Here is a 10,591-nt window from a genome sequence, read left to right on the forward strand (position 1 = left end):
CATTGTAAATCAACTATATTTCAATAAAAATATTTTTAAAATAAAATTTTATAATGAATATTTAAAAATAAAAAAGAGACAAATGCTAGGAGTGGATCATATAAGAGAAACAGGATGTAAATCCTTGTCTCATGCATGATTCTCTCTCTTATGTTGTCATAGAGCAGGTAAGTAGATGACATTTAATTTTTTTTCCACAGAAAAATTCTCAGCATCAATAATTGTAACATTACTTAATAGAGTTACTAAACTACAAAAAGATTTGTATGCTTTGGTTTTTCAAACTTTAGTTTTAAAAAGTCCCTTGGAAACAGAGACACCAAGTATTCTTTCTTTCTTTCACAGACTCTGAAACACATAAAGGTTTAATATGCACATAAACATGTTCTCTGAGGTGAGCTGAGCAAAAGGGGTTTGAAAGGCCTCATGACTTAATGTACCAGGTGTTTGACATGAACCTTAAGCTTTGGGGATAGTCTGCTGTGCGCATGTTTCTTGGCCTTCTTATTTTCACTCCCATAGGCAAGTGGGAATGTTAACTACAGCTGTGTAACAATATGAACCTTGAGTGCACGGTAACTTTAAAATAAAAATCAAACCTGCTCTCTAGCTATTTTATAGAGAGGTCATATTATTTTAACACATATAATTTAAATATTAATATGATTCGAAATCGATTTTTAAGTCCTATGAGGAAAGGAAGTTTTTCCAGTGTAGGCAAAAAGGTACAAACTTGGAAAAGGAAAAAGTCATCTAGAGACAATTCTATAAATAAGGGTAACTGAAAAAAACCAACAAGCAAACATACACATAGATTATAGAAAAAATAAAAATTGTCAGAGTCCCGAAATTATTTAAACCATAAAGTTATAGATAAATTTGAAATCACATTAGTCAGAGTTTTGTAGAATTAACCTCTGTATTTAGAAAAGTGTCAGATAAGTTTCATATAATGGCTTTGAAAGTTAATAAAGGAGAAACTAATGCAACATTTGTAATAGTGTTAAGTTAAAATGTATTGCTCTAACTTACTTCAAAATGCATAAAAATAAAAGTGGGATTGATGGATAGATAGATAGATGGATGGCTAGGTGATAAAGAAAATACAGTAAATCTTAACCAGAGAATCTGGGTGGTGGATATATATGGGCATCACTGTACCATTCTTTTGACTCCTTTGCATGTTTAAAAATTTTCAAATGTTGGAAAAAATGCAGGGCTCCATATGAAAAGTATTTATTCTATTTGTTAACTGTCCTCAACAAATAAAGCAGTTTCAGAACGTGTCTCTCTAACACGATGCACTCACCTAGCCATCCGGATCCCGAATCTGGTATGCACAGGTCTGTCTCAGCGCTGGGCAAAACAAAGCCCACGACAAACACCTCCACGCCATCCGCCATCAGGGCCATGCCCAGGACAAAGAAAAGGGCCCACTGGAAGCGGCCGTGACCACACTCTTGGATTATCAGCTCATACTGCTGGGCTAGTTCTTCCTCATCAGCTTTCCTCTCTGATTCCAGCTCCCGGCGGTCCTTGTACTCATCGCCCTTGGGCTGCCCCACTGCCACAATGCTGTCTTTCCCTTGGTTCATGTTGGGGATGCCCTGATACTCCCCTTCATAGATTTCATCATCTTCATCGTGACCCTCAGTTGCTTCACTGGAGCCTTCATCATCATTGGCCTCCCCATTATAGGTTTCTCCCGGTGGGTAATAGTCATCATCCTCTTCCTCGTCTTGGAACCGACTGTAGGACCTCTGGGTGTATTCATCCTGGGCCCGGTCCACTGCTTGATTCACCTTCTTTACAGTCTGTTTCTTCACCTCTCTGGCAATGTCCTTGGCACCCTTCATCAGTGAAGTCCTATCCTTATAGGAGTCTTCCATCTTACCTCAACTGATGGCCAATGAGAAGATGGGAATTTTTCACAGACTCTGGTCAGTGGTTCAGTCCTGACAGCATCATCCACTTTGGGTTCAAAATGGAACTGCAAGAGAAGAAAACCCACAGAAGATATTTTAAATTTTTTCCAAGTCTTTTTCACCATCTAATTCTTGGTCTCTTTTCACTGGCCCCATAGACTAAGACACAGAATTCACTTCTCCTTTCTTTTGAGAACTCAGTTTGCTGGTTCTCTGCTCAAGTGAGATAAGAACTTGGAGTATTTAGGGTTTTTACTATTATTATTATTGTTTTTAAGGAACCCTGTCTCCTGGGTAAGTTTGCATACAATGCCCAAGCATTCCCCTGAAAATACAACAGAATATCTTACATCTTTATAAGTACATCCAACTTATTTCAAAAGTGCTAGAAAGACAGACCCCGACTGAGACAAGTAATATTGCTCACAGATACATACATACGTTGCAAAGGCAAACCCAGAATAGTAAAAGAATCCTGTCTGACCTCATTTCCTCACAATGAAAAAACAAACAAACAAACAAAAAACTAAGCAAGCATCCCCATATACAATGCTATCAAATCATATATGGGTACACCTCATTTTACTGTGCTTTGCTTTATTGCACTTTGCAGATACTGTATTTTCAACACATTGAAGGTTTGTGGCAGCCGAGAGTCAAGCAAATCTATTAGCGTCATTTTTGCAACAATATTTGCTCACTTTGTCTCTCTGTCACATTTTGGAAATTCTTTTAATATTTCAAACTTTTTCCTTATTTGTCATGTGATCTGTGATCAGTGATCTTTGATGTTACTACTATGACTTGCTGAAGGCTCAAGTGATGTTTAGCATTTTTTAGCAATAAAGTATTTTCTAATTAAGGTATTGTCTATTATTTTTTAGATATAATGCTATTGCACACTTAACCAACTACAGTATAGTATAAACATAACTTTTACAGCACTGGGAAACCAAAAAAATTTGTATGACTTGCTTTATTGCAATATTCACTTTACCATGGTGGTCTGGAACTGAACCAGCAATATCTCTGAGCTATGCCTATAAATATTTATAAAATACATTTCCTTTCTACCTTCATTGTATCTCCTTCCAGTAAATGATAACAGAGACTCACATGGCGCCCAAAACTGACAATGAGTATTTTCCCCTAGTATGGCAGTCATATCTGTAGGAAATTGGAAGGGTTCATCAAATGATTTGACAGACATTTTTGATAATCACTGAATTAGAACATGTGACTTGTCCGGTGGGGATGTGCCCTTTCAGAAGCCACCCCCAGGCCAGCAGGGACAGGGAAGGCACACCCTTCCCAACGCACCCCGTAAGAACCCCAGGCTTTGTCCCTACCTTCTTCATCTCTAGACACCCACTCCCCCCAACACACACACACTGCCTGCCACCTTAACTGACTGCAGTTAGCTGCTGCCTTGGATACCAGAGTCAGCAGCCTCCCAGGACCCATCACTTGGTTTCCTTTCTCATGGACAGTCCCTTAGGTCTTGGCTCAATCAGGCTGACTGCTTTCACTTGCCCACTGAGCTGTCTGCTCTGGTGGCCCAAGTCAGCCAATATCAGGCCCACCTGGCACAGAAATGATATGAAGGTGAAAAAAATCATTCTCCCCCATCATTAATTCCCCAAGCCTTGTGCTGTAGCAGTATTCCAAATACTGATTCATATAATGGTCATTTCTACTCTGTTCTTTTGCATCCAGTGTAAAATACTTGGTAAGCGGCTATTACAAATGTACATTTAAACTGCTCTTCCAGACATGACAGACACACCCAGCAATAAAAACAAAAAGATGTTTGTTTGTAAATGGATTGGGCATCATTACCACTGGATACCTGCAAATGGCCAGTAGGCAAACGGAAGCATGGCTCTGCTCAGGCCTGTGTTTTAGAAGAAGACAAAATGAAATGAAAATAAACATATGATTACAAGGCTTTTTTGCCAAATGTCTTAATGATGTTCCTGTTTGTTCTCCCTTTTCTTTCCATTTTGGAGAGCTGAGAGGCAGGGGAAGGGAGAGATGGGAGGATCCATATGGAGAGTAAGATGGGAAGGCAGTGAGAAACGAGGTTGAGGATGGAGCACTCAGAAAGGTAAGGGGGAGGCAGGAAAAGAGAGAAGAAGGGAGGATGATGATAGATGATGTTGGCGATGGAGAGATGTCTCCTACTTTAAAAATGAAAGGCAGCATTAAAAGATTTCACACAACAAATAGAGCCAACTGGTCTACCATTCATAAATGGACGATTAAATCAGACACGGCACATCAGCTGCTTCCTGGGCACCACGGCAGCAAAAACACCATTAAAGGGAAAGATTGGTGAGTGTGAAAGCAGAGCCTGACCCCTGTGACATGCCATCTACAAACAGCATGCTGGTTAGTAATGGAAAGCTTCCTCAATTGTTTTTTTCTAATAAACAGTAAAGAAATTGACTGTATTTGGCTTTCCTGCTTTTGTTCCCAGGCACAAATATTCTCATCACAGGCTTTAAGGGGCTCTCACCCACCAAAATTTCCCAGTATGGGAGCCACGTCGATGACAGAAAACAGGCATGGTGTTCTGAAAGTCATGATTGTGACTAGAAAATGGATAATTCTAACTCCCTAAGGAATCTAATCACGTGAGTAATGAAAAGACATTTTAAAAATTTTACAATTAAACATTTTGGTTTTGAAAAAGAGAAAAAAACACTCCTTGTAAAACTGTTTTTGACTCTGAGGTTAAAACAAAGCCGGTGTGTATGTAAGTTCTCTTTGGGACTCTGGGTTCCTCAGCCAAAAATCGAGGCTCCAGTTGATTTTTGGATCCTTGATGGAAGAGATTAGGTCTTACAGTTTGTAGTCTCACTAAAGTAAAGCAGATTTTTCAGTGCTTTTGCATTAAAACGGGCAATTAGGAATACTTATTCAGAACTTTGGTTTAAATCCAGATGTTTGTAGATGTCGCCATTGGAGGAAGTCTCAGGGAAGGGCAGGATCAGGGGGTCTCTCTGTGTTATTTCTTAGGACTTCATGTGAATCTGAAAATGGCCCCAAAATAAAATGTTAAACCGGAAAATAAGTTTCTACCACCTATACCTGGAAAATATGCAAGATGTTTGGCCAGTGGGCAGATTACTCAGGGAGAGAGTTATCTATGACTATTACTCTTTCTGGTAAATGGAAAAATGCAAAAAGCTGGGCTCATTCCAAAGGTCACCAGGAAGATGGCAGCCTGGGATCTATGCTGGAAGGCCAGGCCTGTCTTAAAGCAGCAGTTCTCAGGTGTGGCCTGCACACCAGGGGTGGCCTAAGGGATGTCCATGAGCAGCTGCTTATCACATCATCAATGTCTGCAAACAATATACCTCTGTTTCAGGGTGGATCACCCAGTTACACCACATATATGTGCCAGGCACTGTTTTAATGAAAAACGGTTAATTTAGTGCTTACTCTATGCCAAGAATTGTGATAAGAATTTTACAGTAAGTGCCCTACATAGGAATCTTCAAGTTGCGAACTGTCAAAAGATGCGAACGTGTGTTTGCACGTCCAATCACGTAAGTTAGTCCGTGTGTCTGGCATACATTGTCACGTGCGTGCATCCTCTGCAAGTGTCTGTGCTTTTGTGTACTTTACTATACAGTACTGTATAGAGTACAGTAGTATAGTATCTTTATATCAAGCCCAGGATGTTCAGAGGCAAGGGTAAAAGCAGCGGAGATGTAGCTGGTACTGCTAAGAAGCGCCAAGCGATAACAATGGAAACAAAAGTGAAAGTAATTGAGTGGAGCGAGGTGAAAAGATGCTAGACGTCGCTCGTTCTTATAACATGAACTGTTCAACCATCGGCATTATTCTAAAGAACAAGGACAAGATCATGGAAACGTGAAGTCTGCTGTGTCAATGATGTTGACAATAATATTGAAGAAGCGTGGAAAAGTGATGGAGGAGGAGAAACTTCTCAGTGTGTGAATGAAGGATCAGCATCAGCATCAAGTCCTGCTCAGCTTAATGCTGATTCAAGAGAAAGCTAAAAGCCATTATGAAGACTTGAAGAAGAAACACAGTGAAGAATCAGAGGGCATGTCTTTTAATGCCATCCACGGCTGGTTTTATGCGTTCAAGGATAGAGCCAACCTTCATTCACAATGTAAAAGTAAGTGGCGAGGCAGCAAGTGCGGATACGGTAGCAGCCCGTGAATTTCCTGAAATGCTTTGAGAAATTATTGATGAAGACACGTATTTACCTGAGCAGGTTTTTAATGTGGATGAGACAAGGCTGTACTGGAAGAGGATGCCAGACCAAAGTTACATCAGTAAGGAGAAAAAGTTGATGCCAGGCTATAAAGCAGCAAAGGATAGGCTAACCCTGTTGTTTGGTGGCAATGCTTCCGGCGATATAAAGCTGAAGCCTCTCTTAGTTTATAACTCAGAGAACCCAACAGCCCTTAAAAACATAGCCAAGAGAGCCAAACACTCTTCTTTGTGTTTGTGTGGAAGAGTAACCCCAAAGCCTGGGTTACCCAGGCCATTTTCCAGGACTGGTTTTTCCACCACTGTATCCTGGAGGTAGAGAAATATTGCTTGGAGAAGGACATCCATTCAATATTCTTTTGCTGCTCGACAATACTCTGGGCCACCCCCCATTTATGGACGACTTTCATCCCAAGGTCAAAGTAGTGCATCTGCCATCAAATACTCCATCGCCCATCCAACCTATGGACCAGGGAGTTATAGCGACTTTTAAGAAATATTATTTACGTCATGCTTTTCATCAGGAAGTAAAGGAGAGTGATGAATCAGGAACAACCTTGAGACAATTTTGGAAGGACTATAACATTTACAAGGCCATAAAAAACACTGACTTTGCTTGATGTGAGGTTACAGCCGTCATCATGGGGTTTGGAAGAACCTCTGCCCACAGTTTGTTCACTGTGGCTAGCCAGCATTTCTCTATGGATGATACAGTGCATAGACTCACATTCAGAAGCGACCTCTTTGACCTGAGTAGTGAAACCAGAAAGCCGTCCAGTCATGGCAGCCGCTCTGGTGGTGCATATACCAGCATAAAATGACCAATTCAGTTTTCCTGATATGTAATCATTCAAAGACTTGAATAGTTCTGCAGCTATGGTGTTGGCTGGCAACAAAACTGCACATAACATATCCTCATGTACATCATCCTGAAAAAATATCACACAAAAACAAGCATTTTGGGGCTTCCCTGGTGGCGCAGTGGTTGAGAATCTGCCTGCCAGTGCAGGGGACACGGGTTCGAGCCCTGGTCTGGGAAGATCCCACATGCCGTGGAGCAACTAAGCCCGTGAGCCACAACTACTGAGCCTGCGCGTCTGGAGCCTGTGTTCCGCAACAAGAGAGGCCGCGACAGTGAGAGGCCCGCGCACTGCGATGAAGAGTGGCCCCCGCTTGCCACAACTAGAGAAAGCCCTCACACAGAAACGAAGACCCAACACAGCCATAAATAAATAAATAAATAAAATTTTAAAAACAAGCATTTTTGCCTTATTGTCAGCAGCGGTAGACTCGTCAACCTGGATTGCGTATCACGGGGACTCATTAATCCTCTCTAACAATTGTGCCTCAGTATCCTCTACTATTTCATCAATTCATCTAGTTATGGTGCTAGCCGAAAGAGGAACACGTGCCACCTTATGAACTGCAGCCTCTCTTAAAAGTTCATGACAAATGTCCTTAGCAGCAGGCAGGATCAACTCGTCACCAACAGTAAGGGGCTTCTTAGCTTTAGCAATGCTGTTAGCCACTAAGAATGATGCTCTCAGCACAGACACATTTGATGACGTGGTGGCCTTCAATAATTGCTTCTGTTCTTCATGTTCACATTTTTTTCTTTTGAAAAACTCCAAAGCCTTCTCTTTTAATGCAGGGTGCTTGGTCTCCACGTGGCGAAGCAGTTTTGAAGTTTTCATGGTTTCGTTGCATAGCTGGTCGCCACATATTATACAAAGCAAGTTTGGAGAATGTGAATCACCTGTTGCAATGAACCCGTAATTTAAGTAGGACTCTTGGTATTTTCTTTTAAATGCAGCTTTCTTTTTGCTGGCAGTCTTAGAGTCTTCTGCTGTCTCATCATTGGGTCTTTCCCCCTTTTCAAAGAAGCTCTCCAGTGATGTTTGTTTTTTACTCATTTTGGCTAGGGTTAGCTTGCGGGCTTACCAAAACTGTGACTGAGACAAGTGTGCAGTGTGGGAAAGAGGCGTGGATGGAAGTGGTAAATAAAATAATGGGTGGGCCACGTGTGGACTAAAATAAGTGTCGGATTCTGACTTAAAGCCTACCACCAGCTGCAGCTGTACAATTGAAGTACATCAACTCACTTGCCACTATAAAGCCTGCCACCAGACGCAGCTTAATTGTCACTTGCCACTCACTGATAGGGTTTTGATATGAGTCTGCAAGCAATTGATTTATTATGGTCTCTATGTGGTCAAACCTCTCTGCTAATGATAATCTGTATTTGCAGCCACTCCCCAGCTCTGGCATCACTGCCTCAGCTCCACCTCAGATCATCAGGCATTAGATTCTCATAAGGAGCGCACAGCCTAGATCATGTGCAGTTCACCGTAGGGTTTGCAATCCTATGAGAATCTAAGGCCACCACTGATCTGACAGGAGGCGGAGCTCAGGCGGTAATGCGAGTGATGTGGAGCGGCTGTAAATACAGATGAAGCTGCGCTTGCTCTCCAGCTGCGCACCTCCTGTTGTGTGGCCCGGTTCCTAACAGGCCACGAACCGGTACTGGTGCATGGCCTGGGGGTTGAGAACCCCTGTCCTAGAGTAATGAAAATAAAAACAAAAGGGACCTAATTAAATTTCAAAGCCTTTGCACAGCAAAGGAAACCATAAGACGAGAAGACAACCCTCAGAATGGGAGACAGTATTTGCAAATGAAGCAACTGACAAGGGATTAATTTCCAAAATATACAAACAGCTCATACAGTTCATCAAAAAAAATGAACAACCCAAGCAAAAAATGGGCAGAAGACCTAAATAGACATTTCTCTAAGGCAGACATACAGATGGCCAACAAACACATAAAAAGATGCTCAACATCACTAATCATTACAGAAATGCAAATCAAAACTACAGTAAGGTATCACCTCACACCAGTCAGAATGGTCATCATCAAAAAATCTACAAACGATAAATGCTGGAGAGGGTGTGGAGAAAAGGGAACCCTCTTGCACTGTTGGTGGGAATGTAAATTGGTGCAGCCACTACAGAGAACAGTATGGAGGTTCCTTAGAAAACAAAAAAAAAAACTACCATATGACCCAGCAACCCCACTCCTGGACATATTCCCAGAGAAAACCATAATTCAAAGAGACAGATGCACCCCAATGTTCATTGCGGCACTATTTACAATAGTCAGGACATGGAAGCAACCTAAATGTCCATCAACAGATGAATGGATAAAGGAGATGTGGTACATATATACGATGGAATATTGCTCAGCCATAAAAAGGAGTGAAATTGTGCCATTTGCAGAGATGTGGATGGACCTAGAGACTGTCATACAGAGTGAAGTAAGTCAGAAAGAGAAAAACAAATATTGTATATTAATACATGTATGTGGAATCTAGAAAAATGATACAGATGAACTCATTTGCAAAGTAGAAATAGAGACACAAACATAGAGAACAAATGTATGGATGCCAAGGGGGGCAGGGGGGTGGGATGAACTGGGACATTGGGATTGACATATATACACTACTATGTATAAAACAGATAACTGATGAGAACCTACTGTATAGCACAGGGAACTCTACTCAGTGCTGTGTGGTGATCTAAATGGGAAGGAAATCCAAGAAAGAGGGGATATATGTATACGTATAGCTGATTCACTTTGCTGTACAGCAGAAACTAACACAACATTGTAAAGCAACTATACTTCAATAAAAAATAATTTGAAAAAAAGAACATAGTCCAAGAGATTTGGTGCAATACACCATCTAGATTATGAATATGTTTATTCTGGCAAGAAATGGTTGTTGAAAGGCTTATTCAGCACAGGTTTGAAACCTCTGGCCTTTATATTAAACTGTCCACAAAAAAGATCAGCATGCCGAGCTCCGGACTTCGGTGGCCTGGAGCCAGGCTCTGGAGACAGCAGAAAGATCAGAAGACGGACATGGCCTTGTAGAAACTCTAAGTGCCACGTGAAAACATCCACATTGCCCCACTCCAGCCCCTGCACCCAGAGACCGGCTCCAGGCAGCGCTGGGGGCGGCGGCAGTGGCGGGGTGCGGGCTGAGGAAGCTGGGCCTCAACACCCCCCCTCACACCCATACCCCAGGAGTTGTGCCTAGTCCAGGAGGGGCTGGGGAGCCCCATGGAGCTGAAAGTCGCATTCCGTGGAGGTGCGAATCGCTGCTGGAACCTCAGTGCTGACGCCAGCAGTCGGCTAGCATGTCTTCAACAGCGTGATGTTGACAGGCTCCCTCTCCTTCTATGATTGTTCCACATCACAGAGTGAAGTCAGTGTAGACCTAAGGCAGACCTATGCTCCACTTGCTTCATCAACAGAATATGCAAGTTCTGCAACGAACACTTGGTCATTCCTAAAATTATACAGAAACTCCACAACATCTCTTGAGCAAACGGGTGTCCTAGGCAAATTAGAAAGACTT

The 10,591-nt window shown here is 42.0% G+C and overlaps 1 protein-coding gene across 1 annotated transcript in view; it reads right to left on the minus strand.

The window, feature by feature from the left end:
- Window positions 1–1,889, minus strand: part of SV2C (synaptic vesicle glycoprotein 2C) — a gene marked incomplete at both ends in the record, with an annotated part of 166,343 nt that extends 164,454 nt beyond the window's left edge. Inside the window, one exon of the mRNA XM_079702511.1 lies at window positions 1,306–1,889. Coding sequence (XP_079558637.1) covers window positions 1,306–1,889 — 584 coding nt within the window. The remainder of the gene's footprint in view (window positions 1–1,305) is intronic.
- Window positions 1,890–10,591: the final 8,702 nt, after the last annotated feature.

Source organism: Hyperoodon ampullatus (assembly GCF_949752795.1).
Source record: "Hyperoodon ampullatus genome assembly, chromosome: 4".
In the NCBI taxonomy this organism is placed as follows: domain Eukaryota; kingdom Metazoa; phylum Chordata; class Mammalia; order Artiodactyla; family Ziphiidae; genus Hyperoodon; species Hyperoodon ampullatus.